The sequence below is a fragment of the Calypte anna genome, chromosome 1, assembly GCF_003957555.1.
Source record: "Calypte anna isolate BGI_N300 chromosome 1, bCalAnn1_v1.p, whole genome shotgun sequence".
NCBI lineage: Eukaryota > Metazoa > Chordata > Aves > Apodiformes > Trochilidae > Calypte > Calypte anna.
In genome coordinates this window covers 170633923-170654951 of record NC_044244.1, presented here as the reverse complement: position 1 = coordinate 170654951, position 21029 = coordinate 170633923, and the positions used below count along the sequence as shown (strand labels likewise).

At 37.8% G+C, this 21029-nt stretch overlaps 1 protein-coding gene across 1 annotated transcript in view; it reads left to right on the top strand.

Moving 5' to 3' along the window:
- Positions 1-17626, top strand: part of KPNA3 (karyopherin subunit alpha 3) — a 52447-nt gene extending 34821 nt beyond the window's left edge. Inside the window, exons 7-17 of the mRNA XM_030445234.1 lie at positions 648-733; positions 4055-4141; positions 4528-4697; positions 5854-5898; positions 8337-8468; positions 9437-9565; positions 11151-11255; positions 11392-11463; positions 11563-11725; positions 12676-12770; positions 14865-17626. Of these exons, the coding sequence (XP_030301094.1) occupies positions 648-733; positions 4055-4141; positions 4528-4697; positions 5854-5898; positions 8337-8468; positions 9437-9565; positions 11151-11255; positions 11392-11463; positions 11563-11725; positions 12676-12770; positions 14865-14963 (1183 nt within the window). The 3' untranslated portion in view covers positions 14964-17626. The remainder of the gene's footprint in view (positions 1-647; positions 734-4054; positions 4142-4527; positions 4698-5853; positions 5899-8336; positions 8469-9436; positions 9566-11150; positions 11256-11391; positions 11464-11562; positions 11726-12675; positions 12771-14864) is intronic.
- Positions 17627-21029: the final 3403 nt, after the last annotated feature.

The window sequence follows — 21029 nt, the reverse complement described above, 5'->3', positions numbered from 1 at the left end:
TGTGCCCCTGTATTATTGGTAACTAATTTTATCTGCCTTTAATAAGTCAGTTTTAATACTGGAGTGATGTTGTCTTTTGATACTGTTGCTAAATCTTTCCCATGTGTGTGATGGAGCAGAAAAATGTCTTTATCCCAGTACACAAGCTTAGACTTGATCTGGGATGTAATGTTAGAAGGGTCAAATGTTTATTAGTTACAGTCAGGCATGGTAAATTTATTGAGAACTACTAATGACAGCAAGGCATTTGCACTTTTTTTAGTGAGTATGTATGGGTTTGGATCAGATGGATGTGAAGGTGTCTCTGTTACCCATAAGACAGGCATAGTTTAATGTTAAGGGGTGCTAGAAATCTTTCTATGGGAGATACTACTGGAGTACTGGTAAGCTTAATAGGTCAGTGTGTGCTTCAACAAGTGTTACTGCTTTTGGTTCACATAAGGTAATGGTATGTAAAGTCTTTTTTTTTTGCTTCTACCTTTTCCTCTGAAATGCCCAGGCTTATAATTTTACTTAAAGTTTAAGGCTAGTGGCACTGCTTAAATGTAGAGTGTCTCAGAGTGGATGCAGCTGGTGATGCTGAAATGAACCATAAAATAATCTGCAGATCATGTTTCAACTTATTACTATAAACTATTTCATTACAGTCCTTCATTACAATTTGAAGCTGCGTGGGCATTGACTAACATAGCATCAGGCACTTCTGCACAGACTCAAGCTGTTGTACAGTCTAGTAAGTATTACAGTTTGGTTTTGGGGGGTGGTGGATATTGTGGGTAAAAGGGAAAAGGGGCTATTTGGATAACAAATGGCATTTGTTATCAAAACCATTAAAATTATAAACGCATGTCTGTCCTCTTAAAAGTTTTGTACATTTACTTTCAAAGATTAATCTGTTTGTCACCAGCAATGAATACTAAGGATTCTATAAAGAAGGTAGAGATTGACAGATCATATAATGATATGCAAAAAAATTAATACTTTCTAATTCTTGGGTTGATTTTTGAAATCATGTACCACTAATTCACTTATGGCTAAAACCTATATTAGGAAGTAATTCTTTATACTTCAAAGGTGTGTTCATAAATCTTATTGAAGTTGTCAAATACATCTAATTATGTAAGGTTGCCCATTTAAATACAGAGTTTAGAAAATTACCTTTTCCATATAGTCGTGCTGCCTTCATTTCTTGCTTACCCAGTCAATAAGACTTCCATTCTGAGAAGAGAAATAAACTGAAGTTAACTGAAGATAAATTATTCTAAGTAATTTTCCATGAATATATATATATATATATCTATATCTTTTATATGTCAGCATGCTTATCTTAAACCAATCACAGTTATGCTAAATAACACATTCTGTCATTAAACAGGAGATTGTTGATAGTCAATTATATAAAAAATGGTCTTGGCTTATACCCTTCAGTGTTCTATATGGAAAAAATATTTTGAACCTGCCTTCCTTTGAACCTGCCTTGCAAATCAAAATGCTATTGGGTATATTTTAATAGCTAATAAAATATCTTGCTAATTGTTATGTTTTACACAGATAAGATATTGGATTAAGATTGGATTAATAAGAATTCTTATTAATGTTAAAAATCCAAAGCCTTATAAGGAAAACAAACATCCTTAATTTGTTTCATAAATGCTGATGTTGTTTGGTCACTTCCGTTTTAGATTGCTTTTCTGGTGTCTAAATATCTAAAGTCTATTCCCAAGTGTTTTCCTCCTTAGAATCATAGAATCACAGAATGGGTTTGAGTTGGAGGGGACCTTAAAGATCATCTAATTCCAACCCTCTGCATGGGCAGGGACACCTCCCACCAGACCAGGTTGCTCCAAGCCCCAACCTGGCCTTCAACACTTCCAGGGAGGGGGCAGCCACAGCTTCCTCGGGCAACCTGTGCCAGTGTCTTACCACATTCAAATTAAAGAATTTCTTCCTAATGTCCAACCTAAATCTCCCCTCTTCAGGTCTGAAACTATTTCTCCTTGACCTCTCACTACGCACCCATTAAAAAGCCCTACCCCAGATTTTGTGTAGATATTGGAAGGTTGCTATAAGGTCACCTTGGAGCAGCCTTTTCTCCAGGCTGAACAACCCCAACTTCTTTAGCCTATCTTCATGGGGAGGAGGTGCATCAGCCCTCTGATCATTTTGGTGGCTTCCTCTGGACACACTCCAAGAACTCTATGTCCTTTGATTCTATCTCCTTCTCAATTTGTTCATTGGTTAGTCCTTGTTTTCCTCCTTTTTCAAGTCCCATATTTGAATGAATTAATCTAATTAAAAGTCTGTTCATAGTGTTACCTATGCAGAAAATTTATCTAAAAAAAATCTTAAAGTAAAAAATATATTAGAATGAAAAAAATGTAGAGTACAGCCAAAAGCATTGCTGTTATGTGAACGATAACTAGTAGTTCAAAATGGGATTTGTCTGTCCCAAAGTGTGTTTAGCTAATGCTGGGAAAGAAAAAAATTTCCCAAGCTTTACTCTTGGAGAGAAAATGCAAGAAGTTTAGTCTAAAGATCTCACTGCTTTGTGTAGGATATGACTAAGAGCACACAGCCTCCCTTTTGATAAGAGATGGTTTGAGGAAACACAGCAATAGACCCTTGAAGCTAGAGAAGAGGCTGGTGCAGCCAAAATACAAAAGAAGGTGGCTCCTGCAGTCAAGAGAGACAGATGGCATTTGGAAGGCCCAGCAAAAGAGAAGCACTGTACACACAGAACAGATCTTAGCAGGAGCTCATTTGGAGCAAAGTAATTATTTTTTTAATTAATCTAGCCGTGGATCAGATAACCTGCAACTCACGTTTTCTCAGCCTGTGCCCCTGCCTGAGTGCTGATATGAAATGACTTCATGCATACCAGGACTGCAATCTAATGTAAACTACGTATTTGACCCTCCTCTCTTGAAATATGTTGAAAACACATATGGCTGAAGTGTAGTGTCAGAAAGCATTGAGAAGGAAGCTGGAGTGTTCCACTTGAGCTAATGGAAGTGGGATGATTGTTACAAGAACAGAGAGAGTGTTCTTAAGCACCAGCACACTGCTGTCCCTCCTAACTTGTCAGCTGTAGGCAATTGCTGAATTACTCATCTAGGGTAGGGAGGGTATTTTAGGTTGTCTTTCTATTCATCATCTTTGTATTTTTCAGGAAAATACATCAGGGGTTTTTGGCTCATTATCATATGTTGAATTATCAACAGAATATTGATTCACAGTTGCTCACAGATTGTGTTTCAATTTTTCTAAATTTCTGAAACTATTTTGACAAGAAAAAAGGAATCTTTCCTTCAAGAGTACTATAAATTGATCTATTTTACTTTGCTCAGAAAGACTATAGGATTAGTATGATCATGTATAGATTTTTAAAATTGCTGCAACAATTATTGTCGTTCAAACAGTACAGACTGTCTGAAGGGAAATAGTGATTGGGAATAGTAGAGGAGTGGTTTCTTAGCTCTATTAATTTTATTTAATTCTGCAGAGACCCATATCTATAATCATTGCCTCTTCCTTAATCTGCTATTTTGTATGCATTATATAAGAGCAAATGAAAACGTGTCTTAGGGCTGGCAGATGGATGTAAATCTTCACTTCATATGGAAACTAACTATAGCCACTTCTTGGGGGAAGGCTTTTTTCTTAAAGTCAAGATTTGAAGCATGTTTGCACAAGTAGGCAATGTCATTCTGCTAGGTATGTATTGCAGTATTGAGTAACAGGAAAATTAGAATTACCAGGATTAAACCCAGCACCTCCATACTTGATGCTCTTGCATATCACTTTGAAAAATATGGGGAAATGTTTATATGTGAGGAGCATTTTTGTTTAATGGGTGCTTGTTCTCAACTCTTACTTTTTTCCCCTCTACATAGATATGTATAGAAATTTACCTGAGGTTTTATACACTCTTTATAATAGAAACATGTACCTTAGTGTAAAGGCATGGCAGTGAAAACAGCTCATATCAGTCAGTGAAAGTGTTATGAATATATCATGTTCAAATAAAAACAAATCCAATCTTTGCATTCTGCAGATGCAGTACCCCTCTTCTTGAGACTACTTCATTCACCACACCAGAATGTTTGTGAGCAAGCTGTCTGGGCTCTTGGAAATATTATAGGTAACTCTTGTGAAAACACTTTGACTTCAGGGAGTGCTTTGGTTTAGAATTTGACTTTTTGAACATTGACATTATCATATGAGACTATGTTTCCTCTGAATTCTGCAGCTTAATATAATTCTTTCTGTGGCCAGAATTACGTATGTATATCCTATTTTTTCTTAAAGAATAGTATCTCTCACTACATAAATTACTGACAGGGTGAATTTGGTGTCTTTTAAAATATACATATCTGTAAGTATGTATATTGAATTGACCATGACCTTTTAGTAGTAAGCTATTGGTGAGGAAACATAGAATTTCAGTATCCCAACATGTCATTGCATACATTTCAAGATTTTCCATTTTTAATGTAATTTCTTTTACAACAATTTTCATTTCTGTAGGTGATGGTCCTCAGTGTAGAGATTATGTCATATCACTGGGAGTTGTCAAACCTCTTCTGTCCTTCATCAATCCCTCCATTCCCATCACCTTCCTTCGGAACGTCACATGGGTCATTGTAAATCTCTGCAGGAATAAGGACCCCCCACCGCCTATGGAGACAGTTCAGGAGGTAAATAAAGAATTATGAGACAGATAAGTTTTTTTATACTCTGGGCTAGAGGCCAAATGTTTTACATTGTCATACTATGAATTTCTGCATGGTTTTTACCACTGTCTTGTGCCAGTTACAAGTTGTTAGATTAAGTCATTTGACCAATTTGATGCTTCCTACTAAGGCTGTAATAAAGGTGTTTGGAATGTCTGACACTGAGTAAGGCTAAAAACCAATGAGTCGTATATTAATATAGGCACACCCAAAAAATTGACACTAGAAAAGTGTTAACAGACTCAGCATTTCATGCTTATATCAAAAAAGACTTCAAACATGGTTCTGTATGTGGAAGTGTGCAAATGTAATTATTTATAGTAAGAGGAAATGTAAGTAAATTGGTTAATGTAGTTTAGCTTGCCTTTTTGGCTAGCTGTGCACATGCCATGTTAAGCCCCTGCTTGAGAAGAGAAGCATCTGAAAATCATTTTAAATTGGTGAACAGAGCAAATGCACTGTTCATGGAGTACTAGGTACAGCTAATAAGGAGATCCTGTTTGAATAGAGTTATAGTTGTATGCAAATTTCATCATTTAAAGATAAATTCTAAAGTGTAGATACTGTTTTTGAAGCTGTGTGAAGTACAGTACTTTTGGCAGCTAAACTTCAGTTAAATTCTGAAAATACAGCAGAGAGGGGGGAAACTTTCACAAGTAATACTCTACTGCATAAAACCTCTTGTTCTAAACAGTATTATTATGGCTCAGTTTTATGTTTTCTCCATGTGTGAATAAGAAAAATAAATTCGATGTTAAGATGGTTTCATATATAGATATACTAATGATTTTCATTACATTGTGTGGTAACAAAGCTTCCAAAATAGCAGAAGGATCTTACCTCTCTTGTCTGCTTGTTTTCCCTCAAAATATGGTCTGCTCTCTGTGTATCTTTAAAATCTATTACTGCCTTGTATTTTTATAAATTTTAAATTTAAATTTTAAATATTATATGGCTGTACACACACACACACACTTTGAAGGAATAACCAGCTGCTGGCAAGTGTGTGAATGCAATATGCTAATGCCATCTCAACCTAAGCTTTGTGACTGCAGTACTTGGATTCATGATTGTACAGTCAGTTTTATTCTGCTGTAATGACTGATTCACTTCTTTTCAGATTTTGCCAGCATTGTGTGTTCTCATTTACCATACAGATATAAACGTAAGTATTTTCCCAACTATTAGATATAAGTTGCTAATTTGTTATTGTGTGTGAATTTATGTATAATTAAATAGTAAGTGCACAATGAAATATGATGGCTAATATAACTATAGTCATTAGAACATGAGAAAGAAAGTGCAAGCACTGTTTCTGACATATCATTTAGAAAAGGTTTTTTCTATCCTTTGTTAGAAACTACATTAAAATATTCTATCTTGCAGAATTGAGCACTAGAAATTCAAAGTGCCAGCTTTGCCACCAGCTTCATTTTAATTCTTCCCCAATTCACAATTTTACTTATATATAATGAATATATAGAAAAATAGATATATATTACTTCTACATATCAATCCAATTAAATACCATCACCACATGGATAAATCTGATGTTTTTTAACCTGTTGGGTGCATGACTTTGCTACCTGTTTAAGGGAATCACATACAAATTATACTTAAATAAGCAGTAGTAAACTGTTGTTTTGTGGTATCTTTGAAAACTTTTTTTCAGTTTTTTAATACAATACCCTCAGCACTTTCCACATTCCTTATGCATGGGTTTACAAATGCTTTCTGACTAAAGTCCTAACCTTGAAGTTCTATGTTGGGAGTTCAGGAACAAAGATCTGTAAGGGATACTGAGTTGTTGTTCTCCTTCTCCTCTTAGGACTTTTTAATGTCTTTGATTCTTACTCCCTACACTTATCTTTCAATTTAGGGAAGCAAGACTTAAATCCTTGTGGTGGTTTAGGGGATAGTGGTGGAAGTCTCTATTGTTACCTCCACACTGTGGTAGTGGTGATTCTGCTGCTCTTCTAATGGTGAAGTGAGCTTGGCTGCACAAAAGATTTGCAAACAGCTTAATGTGGGATTTTGCCAGGGTTTTCCCAGAGTAATGTGAGTGGGAGACAGCACATGGTAACTTTCCAATTGTAATTTAGACAAACCTGAATGAAAATTCATAGTGAAACTGAAAATACTTATGAACAATAGGCTTTTTTTTTTTTCCCTCCCCTGCTGAATTTGTAACCTTTTGCAAGCAATGTTTGTGTGAGAGCTTCTCAAAGTAGATACCAGACTATGTGATGCCAGGTTTTGACTCATCTCAATTGGGATGCCCATCTTTTTGATCCTGAGAGTCAGGTTCTAGTTTGGAGGTACCAGTCTGGTCCCAGCCTCTCCGTACTGGAGCAGCAAACCTCTCTTTGGAGATGAGGCAGTGATGCAGGTAGGTCAGACAACAGTCCTGTGAGTGCTTCCGGTGGCTGCTGCTCTGTCACCAACAGGGCTGTGGGGCAGCACACTGGTGAGGCACCGTCTCTCACTGCTTCTGCTTCAATGCTGGCTCCACTGCAGCACATTCTGCTGTCCCTGTGGCACTGGCAGGTGAGGGCAGCAGAAGGCTGTGTCAGGAAAACCTTAGGTCTTGGCTGTCAGGTCCCTGGAGCTGGGTGGAAGCAGCCTGTGGGGCAGGACTTCAGTGTCTTCATGATGTTTCAGTACTGTAGGGTGTGGCTGTCTTAACAGCTGGAAATTTTAATTGGGTGTCTGTTTTAGAAACAGTAAATGTAGGCACAGGAATGGATTAGGCTCAGTGAGGTCCCAGTTTCTCTTCCTGCAGTTCCTAATACCATCTCTTAAGTGATACAATACCCCTCTTTCTGCTGGCTTTGTTTCTGCTTCAGATACTACCTATCAATGACTGTAACCTTTGAACCCTCCTGTTTTGAAGCCTCTCAAATCATTCTTATCAAGTCATCACTGACTTAGTCTTTTTCTTTTAAGATAACAAGATTGCCCTGCATGATAGTAATTTCTCTGTCAATGTTTGCTTTGCTTGAACAGTTGCCATCCTAAAATAGTTGCTAGACTCTTAGTTGGTGTAAAAATTCCTTTCCCTTGCTGTGGATTTTAGTATGAAGTCAGAAAAAGACATATATTCAGAAAAGTTTGCAGTTCCAGATCTATGGGTCAGAAACACAAAGGTGTAAATGGATTAGAGACTTGGGAATTTATGTATTCTGTAATCAAAAGATAGCACAGTTAGCAAATTATAGGCTGGGTTGGTATTTTCTTCTACTAGCACAATTAATCTGAGCCAGTTGGCTATCTTTGAAATGTAAATTGAACCCAACAGTTTACTTTTGTGTTATGATGTATGCTGTCACTTTTCTGTACCAAAACATGGTAGTTAATTAAAAAAAAATAAAATGGAGAGAGGACATGGAAATTATTATTATGGAACAAATGGCCCTAGTTTTCATAATTGTACATAATAATGTAACATTTTTACTAATTAAGTCTCATCATCATGTTTGAGTTTTTCCTGTAACTATATTGCATGCTCTTTTGTTTTTTCCCTCCAGGCATGTAAAATATGGATCACTAAATTAAGCCTCCTTTATATGGATCTTACTGTTCAATGTTCTTTCCCATTTGTAGATTCTTGTGGACACTGTTTGGGCTTTGTCCTACCTAACAGATGGTGGAAATGAACAGATACAAATGGTGATTGATTCAGGAGTTGTACCTTTTCTAGTTCCCCTTCTGAGTCATCAGGAAGTAAAAGTTCAAGTAAGTGGTTCAGTTGCATCCTTTGTAAGATATTTTCTGGAAAAAATATGTGCCTTAGAGAATTTATTAGTGAAGTACTGAGAATCAGCATTTGTTTTGTTACAGTATTTTTAGCATTTAATGTTACAGGTAAAAGTGAAAAAGAATGTTACCTACACTGGGGGTAAAAGACTTCAGAAATTAAATAGAGCTTCAACAGAACAGCTTTAATACAGCTTTAAGGAAAGTGACAGGTTAAACATTAACTTCCATTGTGTGGTTACATGTTGTGCCTTCCTATTGTAGTCCCAAAATACGTACTGATAACGGATTTGACATTTTGCAGAATTAGTTACATAGTCTCTTTTCTGTTCCTGTATACATGGTTGTGCATATACTGTCTGAAAAGTTCATGGAAATCAGTAAATTTTGGGACCTTTTGAATGTTAAAATATTCACAGATGCTGAGTCTTTTAGGTAGATTTCTACTTAGCTACAAATGGTAGGTTAACTGAGCTTGATGGATTAATTTCAGAGATGAAGGTCAGTAAATGTTTTTAGTTTCCCAAGACATAAAGATAAAAAGTTCGTTTCTGAAAGTTAATGAGAACAAAAAAGTAGTTGTGTTTTTTTAAATTTTGTAGTGGAGAGCTGAATGGAGAAAGGAGCAGCCTTGTCAGATGTAGTCAAAGCCTACAAATAGTTAATGTAATTGTAACTCAGATCAGATACATGATAAACTTTTTATTGTTTTAGTACTCTTAATTTCTAATCTTTGCACTTTTAGAGTTGAGCTGCAGCACATCTGTTCAGTAAAATGCTGTACTGCATGTTTGTTTTGATGAAACCCATTTTTAGGATGGAGTGCTAAATTGTATTTTGCAAAGTGTTTTTATAAAGAGACATCTTAATATGATCTTTGTTTTAGCATAAGTAACAGCAATGTCTTTAACATGCCATTTTTTTTCCTTCCCACTTTGTATATTCAGACAGCAGCACTGAGAGCAGTAGGCAACATAGTAACTGGTACTGATGAACAGACACAAGTTGTTCTCAATTGTGATGTTTTGTCTTATTTCCCAAATCTCCTGACGCATCCAAAAGAAAAGATAAACAAGGTAGGATTTCTTTCTTTCTGGCTTGGTCTTTTTACTTGCGAAATAAAACAGTAGTCTGTAGAATATTACAGAAGAATTTCTTACTGCTGTTGTTTCTGACACATGGGCAATTTTGCATAAAGATACAACCTTGAGGCTGGTGCTTAATTAGAGTGAGGATCTGTGTATTGGAATGAATGGGTAGTGCTTGTGGGGAGGACAGATGGGTTTTGCTTTGGAGTGTGATACTTTGCAAATGAAAAAAAAAAAAGTGGCTTTCTTGTGTTATAGTTTTTCCTAACTAGAGCCTGTTAGTTTTGGTTGAGGCCAGTGAACTGAGCAAGACTGATCCAGTTATTCCACACAACCTTTTCCTACTTGGGTTTTTTCCCTTGTCCAAATTCACCTTCAAGGAAGTACAGGGAGTAGCACTGATCTTTTCTCTCCCTCCTTTGGGTAGAGTTAACTTCACTGCTGCAAGGACTGGAGAGAATAGAGGGAGTTAGATGAAAGTGATCAGTGCCCTCTTTTCTATAGCTGTATTTCATGTTATTTGTGGGTTTTTTAATCATCTTGCCATCTTCCACTGCAAAGATGGGGCTGGCTGAGGAGGGGGAGGCTTTTTTGTTTAGTTCACGTGATTCCCCCACTGAGTGTACCACTGAGGGGAAGAAGAGGAAAATTTGTGAGGAATCTCTATTTCTGCAAGCTCTGATTTTTTGTCTGTCCTTCTAACTCTGAGAAAGAATTTGAATGCCCAGAAAGGTATTATTTTTGTATAAGGGGAGTCTGTAAGTTCTTTGAGTTTTGCTTTAAGCATATGTTGTAAGAGGCAAATACAAACACAAGCCAGATACATATCCCTAAAAAGTGAAGTGTTTTTTTTTCCTGAAGTACTTCATAACTGGCTGCTTGCCACATCTGTTTTTTCCTTACTTAAGACTGGAGCCTTTTTAAGATGTTCTGACCTCCTGGACAAGTATCCCCTGTTGTAACCATAAATTTGTAACAGCCACCACATAGATTTTGGCTTTGTCAATGAAATACCTGAAGGAGATAACTGATGAGTAAGGTCTCAGACCTTGTGTCCTCTCTGATACTTAGTGGAAGCTCAAATAAGCTTTCTGAGCTTCACTTCATGATTTAGGAAGAAAATGAGAGCTGGATTTGGTCTTTCTTGTGACAGCACAGAAAACTTCTACTGGGCTGTTCAGTCAAATACTATGGGATAAATCCTTTATTTTAAATGAGGGTTTACCAGTTTTCCTGTGTAAAACTGATCTCAAGTTTAAAACATGGCTGTGATTCCAGCAGTGCAAAGTGGATTTAAGGTTTGTCGGTGTTGCTCCCAACATATGGAGACTTCCCTTGTGAAAGTAATAATCTGGCCCAGTGAATTTATAATTTTAGTTTTACATTGATTCCTTATGTGCTTGGCTTTCATAGTGCAGTAGAAGTTTGTGTGCTGAAAGTGTTATTGGGGAGAAAGCATGGAGGCTGTGTTTGGTGATTGGGCATGGTATGATTTTAGGTTTTGTTTCATTTGGTTGGATTTTTTAATTATTTTTTTTTAATTATTTTGCTTTTTTGTTTTGTCCAATTATAGGAAGCAGTTTGGTTCCTTTCCAATATCACAGCAGGAAACCAGCAACAAGTTCAGGCTGTAATAGATGCTGGGCTAATCCCTATGATCATACACCAGCTGGCTAAGGTCAGTCAAGCTATCAGCTATGCAAGTTGTCATCCTCTCTTTATAAATCTGACATGAGGAGTCTGTGATTTTTAATAATAAGCTTAGCAGATGTTTCCATGCTGATTTTAATGAGCTATTAATTTTATTTTTTCAGGGGGACTTTGGAACACAAAAGGAAGCTGCTTGGGCAATTAGCAATTTGACAATAAGTGGGAGAAAAGATCAGGTATGTGTAGTGGGATTTCAGATTGTCACTAAAATGTTGCCCATGCAGCTGTTTGTAAGCAGTGCAATGTTGGAAGCTCATATTTTTTCTTTTATTTAGGTTGAATACCTCGTACAGCAAAACGTAATCCCACCATTCTGCAATCTACTCTCAGTAAAGGATTCTCAAGTGGTACAGGTGGTGCTGGATGGTCTGAAAAACATCCTGATAATGGCTGGTGATGAGGCAAGCACAATAGCTGAAATTATAGAAGAGTGTGGAGGTAAGTGCTTACTAGGCTTGTAAAAAAGTGTAACTTGGTCTTATTCTGTCTTCCTCTTTGTGCTGTTGGTATTTACTACAGCATTTGTTTACCATGGGCTATTTGAATAAGCAAGTAAAACTTCTGTAATGAGAGAAAGGGGAGGTGTTGATGGTTGGATGAGGTGATTGATCTTTGAGGTCTTTTCCAACCATGACAATTCTGTGATACTATTTTATTTGTTCATTCTTGGTTTGGTTTAGGAATTGTCATGTTGGAGCTTTCTTAGGTTTAAATGAGAATTGTACATCTTTTTATTTGTTTATTGCATAGACTTCATCCTGTGGTAAAACACAGAATTCTTGCTTTAGTTTCTTGCCTTGGAAGTAGTTGTTAGGATCATAATTTTGTTACAGACCAAAGCAAGATGAGGATTCAGGCTTTTTGGTATTGCAATCCAAGTTTTAACATGTGCTAATTAATGAATTACAGTAAGATAGCAGTAAAAGGATGTTTGAGAACTCACTATACTGAAAAGTTTTCACCTTGTATTATGCCACATCCAGTTTGGAAATGGAATCAGGGTTTTAAGCTGCTCTTGGTGTGAGACTTTGTTGCCTTGTTGTTTTAAACGTGCTTGCTACACACAAATGAAGCCACTGCTTTTTGGTGACATGCAAAAAGGACACTGACTGGAACAAAACCCATGTAGCTGCTTATGAATGTAGTACGTACTGTGTATGCAATTCTATCTAAAAAGAATATTCCATTTTTCTTTAATAAAATAGCATGCAAAGTTTCACAAACTACTTTTTTCCCATCTCAGAGACAGATAGTTATTGTGCTAGACAATATTTGCAAACTGAGCTACACCTTTTCTAGTATGTTTCAATAGTAATGTTTCATTATTTTCTTAATTTAGTTGTTTTCAAAAATAGTAATTCAGTTTAAACTTATTTTCTTTTATCCAGGCTTAGAGAAAATTGAAGCCTTGCAACAGCATGAGAATGAAGACATTTATAAACTAGCATTTGAAATCATAGATCAGTATTTCTCTGGTGATGATGTAAGTATGATAAAGTGTATGTGCTGTGCTTCTAGCTTAGTATGTACGTTGTCATTGTTCCTCAGTTCCAGTTAGGATGAGCACAGGCCATGTGGGAAGTAAGTTTTCCTCTTCTATTTCCAGGGCAGCTTCCCTTGATTGAAAATCTTTGAAGAGTTTCTCAATAACAAGACTTCTCTTTAGCAACATCAAAATGACTGTTCTGGTTTTGCCCAGTAAAATGATGGATGCTGACCTAATTTTGTCACATGGACATGTAAATTGACATAATTACCTAAATTACCAGTTTAGGTTTAAATTACCAATTTAGGTTGGAATCGAAACAGTTCTCTGACTCTCCATTTTACTTTTTTGGTCATCAAGCTTTGGAGTGGGGAGATGGATCCTTACTTTGGCACAGATTATTGTATTTCATCTCTATAATTGCTCAGCCTGGATTCTGCATTGAGTGTCATCCAAACCCCAGCATTTCCTGTAACTGATTGTTCTAGACCATCTGATATTTTGTTGCTCCCTGATTAGATATTTTGACTCCTTGGGTTCTAGCTCTTCCTGCTACTGGCTGCTTGTCAGTGCCTCAGAAGCACTTCAACAAGTAATCTGAAGATGAATAATAATTGCTTTTTCCAGGCCATTCAGGCTGTCTGCAGTTCTGCAGCCTACCAGAACTACCTCTTCAGTTCCTCTATTAAATTGAACTCACCAGGTACCAGCTCTAACCTTAGGGACTTGTTATTTTTCAATTTATGAACCCCTTTTGGGGCAGCCAAGTCACCAGAAGTTATGATAGGTGAAAAGTTCCACGTGCTTGTAATGATTCTGTGAGCAGCATCTACTTATCTCCATAATGCTCTGCAACCTCTGTAGTTACCTGTAGTTAACTGTAGTTGTGGGTAGAAATTGGCCCTTTTCAGGTTAGTACTCCCTTTTGTGCATTTACTTTTTACATTAAGTAATGCAATTTGATCTATGCCCCATTTGCTGAATTTACCTTCTTTACTCAGGAGTAAGACTTTCCTTCAGATTGTTTTTATTGTTACCATATTTTGTGAAGGTTGTGAAACTCCAAATTGTAGAAATTCCATGATTGGGAGGTAGGAATTAAAGCATAAAACCACACAAATTTTCAGGTAGTAACTGTAACTAGGAAAATAACCCTTCTTGTTTGAAGACTAGTACAAAAAAAAAAATCAATCAGAATCAAAAACCCCATCCCAGAAAAAAATAATCCAAATTGCCCTAGGGAGATGAGCCCTCTGTTACCTCTGCAGAAGACAGAAGCGCTCATTTATCAACTCAAATATTTTGCAAAGCATTCTGAAACCAGAAGAGTTTGTAGGGGTGATGTGCTGGTTCAGCTGCTGATACAGTGCAGGAAGGGTTTGAAGTTGTGTGTACTGAGGCTGCTGACCTTGTTTGCTGTTCACAGAGGCAGTAAATACCTAAATTCTAACAGCTGGGTGAAGCTGATGCCTTTCATTCTGTGTCTGTGGAGTAATGATGTACTTTTGGTTTGAAAAAAGTATTTCAGCTTGTACTTATGAGACCTATATAAAACTGCTTTGAAATGAGTAATTCTGAATCTTTTAGATTGTGATAGAGGATAGAGAATACTCTTCTAAGCTTTTATGAATGTATTTCTACCATCTGCTGGTAAAAACTATTTTCCTGTTGAAAGAAAATGGGAGAAAGTACAAAACTAATTCTGGAATTCACAACTCGTGATTAGCTTACTCCAGAAGTACTAAAAATTGGCATTGAGAATTAAAAGTGCACAGTTAAAAATAGCAATTGCTTTGAGCAAGCAAGAAGCTAGTGTCCAACCATTTAATTTTTCTGATTCCGTGATAGTATTGGAACACAGTTTATGTGTTGCTCTTTGTGAACATGTCTGAGGAACTGAACTAGGAAATCCGATTTTTTTGGTTTTGTTTGTTTTGTTATAGTATTTAATGAATTAATTATATAATATATAGTATAATTAATGAATTAATTATAGTATTTAAAAAAGAAAAAATGAACATTTTGTGACTCTCCTCTGTGTAGTGAGTTGTGCAGGGAACTGACCTCTTACAAACCTCTGTTGCTGTACAGATTGATGAAGATCCCAGTCTCATTCCTGAAGCCACTCAAGGAGGTACCTACAACTTCGACCCAACAGCCAACCTTCAAACGAAAGAATTTAATTTTTAAGTTGAAAAAAGTGCAGCTTCTCTGTCCCACGCCAGTATGAAGCACCACCAGATGGCTACCAAGTGAAGAAATCAAAGGCTCCAAGACACACATGCCTCTTCGTTTTGATGCTTCTAAAGCAAGCCATGTATCGGTCACTTCGCAGTTGCCAAACGTCACTCTCACACGGACTGTAAATGCATATGCATGATCTCTCCAAACTGTTTCAGAATTCTTTTTAACAGTCCCAACTACCTTTTTTTGCCTTTTTCCTGGTGCCACACGCTGACAGCCGACCGCAACCTGCAGTTTTGTTAAGAATATTCCATAGTGGTGGCACATTGGCTTTCCACGGAAAAGTAGCTTCTTTGGAAAACGGTGCGCTGTGGATCAAGACACTTTGGTATGATGCCAACGTTTTGGAAGACTTTACAGGGGCTCAGTTTGCTCTGAGCCTCCCTCATCATCCTCCACAGACATATTTTCATATACTTTATGTGGAAGAATAGATTCAAAAATGCAAGCCAAATGAATTTCATTGGTGAAACTGAAATAAAAATAACTTAAAAAACACTTGGCAATTGATTAAACACTTAAGTTTAAAACAAACAAAAACTACTTCAGCTATCAGTAATTGATGTGTGTTCATTAACTGCCTCAGAAACCAGGGTTGGAGAATGAACTATAGATTTGGACTGGTAAAGCTTTTGCCATTATACCTAATTTTTGAGAACAGCGAGCCCTATTTGACCACTCACTTCAGCCTGTGTGTTCCTGCTGTTTTGAAGTAATCAAATGCTGTGCATGGTATTTTACCTGAGCTACAACCTGTTATGGACTTGAACTTCTGTTTAAGCTGAAAGCAAGAGTCCCAGACTGCAGAAAGAAAAAAAATTCTGTCCAAAAATGTATTAGTTTAAAAGAATCTTGCTTTCAACTTTCAGTAGTCAACACATTTTGTTTTAAATTGATAATTGGATATGGTTGATTTATATTGGGTTTAAACTGTGGAGCTTTCATGTTTACTGTAATTTAGTCTTAAACTATTTTTTACTTAGTAACCAGTGCTTATGATGTGGTTGGCAACAAACCAGCAACTACTTAGAAGCGTCACAAAAGCTTCATTCTTGGAGTTTTGGGAGAGTAAAAGTCGGAAATTGGTCTCAAATTCTGTTCACCTGATTGAAAAAAAAGAGAGCCAGAAGCTGGCTGAGACGTGAGGCTGGGCAGGAGCTGCCACTACTCAGCGTCCCCTTGATGTGCAGCGCACACGGAATAACTCTGTGAGGTCTGTCAGGTCACTGCTTTTGGAAAATCCTCTGACCCAGTCATTTTCTGAGGGAGTTCGGGATCGCTGGGGTGAAGATGGATAATTTGGAAATTCTCTTAAGCTGTCACACAAACTGGTTTTGTTGCTGTTGTTTACTGGGTGTAATTTCCCAATGCATTGATGTGAAGGGGTAGAAAAATCTAAACTAATTCAGTTCTTGGATGTGGGTTGTATTTACTGTGATGAAGATAAGGACAGATGCCATCAGAGCTTTGTGGATCAGCTGTTTTTCCACTGATGAACAACGCATAGCAGGTGTGCATTCATTAAATATATATCTGCCAAGGTGGAGCCACTTTAAAGAGTGAGTTGTCTTGTATCTCAGCTGGATACAAGCGTATGTTTAAACTGCAAGATTTTTACTTGCTAGATAATCTGTTTTAATATAGTGGTTTGGCCTCTGATTATTTATAGGTTTTATAAATTTTAGAATCAATTTCTCTTTAAGGTGGCTCAGATTTTTCAACTCTTGTGCACATAAAATTGAGTTGAAGTTCATTGTGCCTTTTTTCTTTTCCCAAAAGTTGAGTTGAAGCTTCATATGGTAACTGCATCCTATTCACACACTATAGTCTAAAATCTTGAAACTGTGTGGTGTTCGCTAAAAAAAAACCAACAAAAACTAAACAATAAAACATCAAAGTTAGGTAAGGTCACAAAGTTTTTTTGTGAAATTAGAGTTCCAGCAGATGTTATTGTGAACCAATATTTCCCCTCTTCTAATTCAATTTCGTCTCCCTGTATGCCATATAGACTGACAGATACCCTGTTCAGCCTGCACTCACTATTGTCCTAGAGGTGACATACAAATTGATACTGAAACAGTTTTCCACTAGGGTGAAGATTTGATCCTTTTCTTGCACTCAATGCATTACATTAAAAGTGAACATGGGAGAACTGGGTAAGGCAGGACAAAGCATTTGCTCAGTTCTTTCTGTTGTGACCTTATCAGCTTTTGATTGGGATTGCACCATTTCATAGTTAAGAAAGGAAACAAAATATATTGCTGCACTTTTACGTTTTCAGAACAGTGTTTAAAATTGCATTGTTTTTATTATTTTTTTAAACTATCAGTTAAAATAGACTAAAACGTTCTTTCAAAGAGGCATCTAAATGTGTTCCTAATTTTGTATATGGGCTTAGGTTTTGTAACCAATAAAAAGCTGCTATCAAATACTATTAAAAAATTCAAGAACTTATTTTGAAGGTTATGAAAATGCTTAGTTTTAATGGATTGACTTAGGGGTTTTTTTTGTCTTTTACTAGATATTAGTTAGCAGAACTCCGCATCAAACGTGGAAGTATGTTACAAGAATGAATAAAGTAAACTAATGCAGTCATCTCTGAAACTTTGGATACTGTTCCAGTATGGAGTTTTATACTTTTTAAGGAGCTGTTTCCCAAATGTGTACAGGAGGCTGTGGTAAGTGGGCTGCAGCTCATCCATGTAACTGAGAGTCACCTTGGAGAAACCTCCCTCTCTCCATGGGTGGACTGGTGATGGAGGTGAGCTTCCAGTGCTGTATCTACATTGTTGGAAATGCTCTTCCACAGGGGGATATAAGGGATAAAGATCTCAACCCAATCCCCATTTCCAAAAGCATTTTCATCTCCTTGGTTCCTTCAGCTTTCAGTTGACAAAATTAAACTCTTGAATCGTGGGCTTTTTGCAGCCTATTATTTGTCCAGGAGGTCCTACCTCAATCACATTGCAATGTAGAACACATTATTTTAGGAGGAAGGAATTCTTGGGTGGTGAGACACTGGCACAGGTCTGGGAGGTTGTGGCTGCCCCCTCCCTGGCAGTGTTCAAGGCCAGGTTGGATGGGGCTCTGAGCAACCTGGTCTGGTGGGAGGTGTCCCTGCCCATGCAGGGGGGTTGGAAACAGGTGATCTTTAAGGTCCTTTCCAACCCAAACCCTTCTATGATTCTCTGATGCAATTTTATGAAGAGACATCTTACCTAGAAATAATAAAACCTAGAGAATATCTTAATATTCCCCATAGTTGTAGAAATATAAACAGTCATTTTGTTTGCCAGATCTGCTGAACAGAGAAATTAGTAAGAAAGTCCACTTAAAGTCAGTTTGGTTTTTTTAAAAAATAAAATCTCAGTGGACTGAAAGATAGTTCAAGCCCTTCTTGTTATTCTAATCTGATAGACAATGCCCTCTGGATTCTGAGTGTGTTTCAAACCAGCCTTTTCTTCCAAAGCAGCCCAGTTATGTTGTGCTCCTTCTGTTTTGTTACATTAAAAAGCACTCCCTTTTGTGGTATAATTACGCTTCTATTCAAACATATGTAGGACAGAACATTATGCCAAGCCATTAGAAAGCACTTTTCAAGAAGAAATAGAAAAAAAAAAACAAAACCAAAACACCCGAAACCTGTAGGCTCCAGCAGGCACAACCTTGGGGGATTTTGCTGCCAGACTTTATTGTGATTCTCAGCCTCCTCGGCAGCACGGGCAGGGTGCTGTGTTACTTAAGATCACTCAGGAAAATTGCCTAGTGTTGAGGAGCAGAGTTAGGAACTAGAGCAGCTTCACATTCTCCTGGCTCTGGTTTGTGTGTGCATGATCTTAGCCCAGGAGTGGCAAAGGGAAGGTCTGATCCGTGCTGCTGGCTGAGACCCAGAGCTCTCCAGCTGCCTCTGTGGCAGCACAAGCAGCATCCTTTCCCAACGGGTTCCTCATAAACCTTTCTGGAGCAGCACACAGGTTCATAGAGGAACCTGGGGGTTGTTTCTTTCCAATCTTAGTTTTCAGAAAGTATGTTGGGGGCATTACAGCCTTGTGTGTCACCCCTGAGAATATCAAACCCGTGATTTCTTGTGTTTTAAAATGAAGGCTAAAGTCTTTGTCTCTGCTGTCACCCATCAGCAGTAAAACCTGGTTACCATGCAGCCTCGGAGGAAATAGTGAAGAGTTTAGATTCTCCACAGGAACCCCTTTCCCTGGACACAGCAAGGGAGCTGCAGGAGGAGGTTAGTTACCAGTTTGCTCAATGTACATCAAGTAGGGCCCAGGGATGCAGGAAGATGTGGAAGATGGATTAACCAGCCTCTTCACTAAATCGGGACTGTGGTGGTTGAATCTTCCTGTTGTGCTGAAGTGAAGCATAAGGGAGCTCGTGTCAGCATCCTAATTATTTTCAAGCTGATCTTTCCCTGATTTTTTTTTAACTCTATATCGTTGATCCTACACACAAATTCTCTACATGAAAGAAAGGGGAGAGTGAAGTATCTTACTAGTGGCTTTAGTAAATTCAGCTCTAGGTTTGTGCAGAGAGGCTTAGGGAAGCTACACCTCTTGTCCCAGGATTAGGCCCATTGTTGTTCCCTTTGTGTTTGATGTAGTTTACTGATCTTTTTCCCTGCATTTCATCCTATATCCTGCTAGGGCTCCTTGAAATGTAGATACTGCCTGCATTTCATGGATATGGGATATAAGGGATAATGTCCTGTTCTCCTTACCATGTGTCCCTGTCTTATGGGAGGAATGACTGCAGTGAGATCTGGCCCTGTCCCTATGAAAGAGAGTATTAGTCTTTATGGGAAATGGTTTGTAGGGGCTTGGCTTTTGGTCTTTAGAGCACAACAGTGTGTGAGAAATCTCAGGGAGTGAAATGGGTGTTGAGGGAGTCTTGATGGATTCTCACATTTAAGTCAGAGACATCCAAACTCATCCAAAAATGAGTTCCTCTTAAGTGTAGAATTCCAGCTTTTGCATCCTTCGATCCCTGTCATATTTCATGTCTCTGAGCTGTTGCCTTAAGAAAAAATAGAGTTTAAAACCCTCACCTTTTTTTCTGCATGTTTGGAAGTAGGACTAAAAACAAACAAACAAACAAACAAAAAAACAACCCACACTCATTTGTGAACACTGAGAAAGCAGCTGGATGTGCAAACACTGCTGGTCCCAGCAATAACAATAACACTTGCTCCCAGCTCTGTAGTCTCAGGGTTTTAGGGCTCTGTGCTGAAATGTTTAACCTGTTACTGAGAGAGGGGCACAGTCCTGGGGGAACATTTAGAAAGGTGGAGTCTTGGTTCCTTTTCCTTGCTCCTGCAGCTGGAACACGTTCCTGCTCTCCCTGATACATCACCTCTGGAGTTTGAACCCCACCTGATGGTCAGCAGCGTGGAGCCACGTGTCTGTGCTGAGCTGTGCACTGCTATCCATATCCAGGGGGGTGGTTTTGGGGAGCTCAACCAGAGGTCTGGCCTTGAAATAGGAAAAGCTGATGGAAAAGGAAGAAATCATTGCTTGTAGTGCTCACAGTGTTCTTGGAATTTGGTATTTTAGTCAACATCTGACCTCTTGGAAGCTTCTAGTTTTATTGATCTATGAAGTTGCATATTAGTCTATATTTTAAAGAAGAAAGATTTGGTCCTGAAAGGTGGGAGAGAAAACTTGAAAATATGAATCCTACGGACTTAGAAGGTTAATGAATGCCATCATTCTTCTTGGTGTAACCTGGGGATTGCTTCTCATGTTTCCAGCTGCAGGAATCTGCTACAAGTATTCCTTGCAGTCCTTGAGCCCAAGAGTCAGTTGCTCTTATCCCAATCCCAACCCCAATCTCCTGCTTAAAGAGAGACACTGGAAGCATTAAAGTGTTAACACTTAGGACTTGGAGGCTCTTTGCTTCTCCTTTTTCACTTAATCAAAGTAACAGGTTGATAAACTACATCAGTGTTTCTTCCAAGTTAAATTGGGGAGAAAGCTGACAGAGAGGGGACAGAGAGGAAAAAAA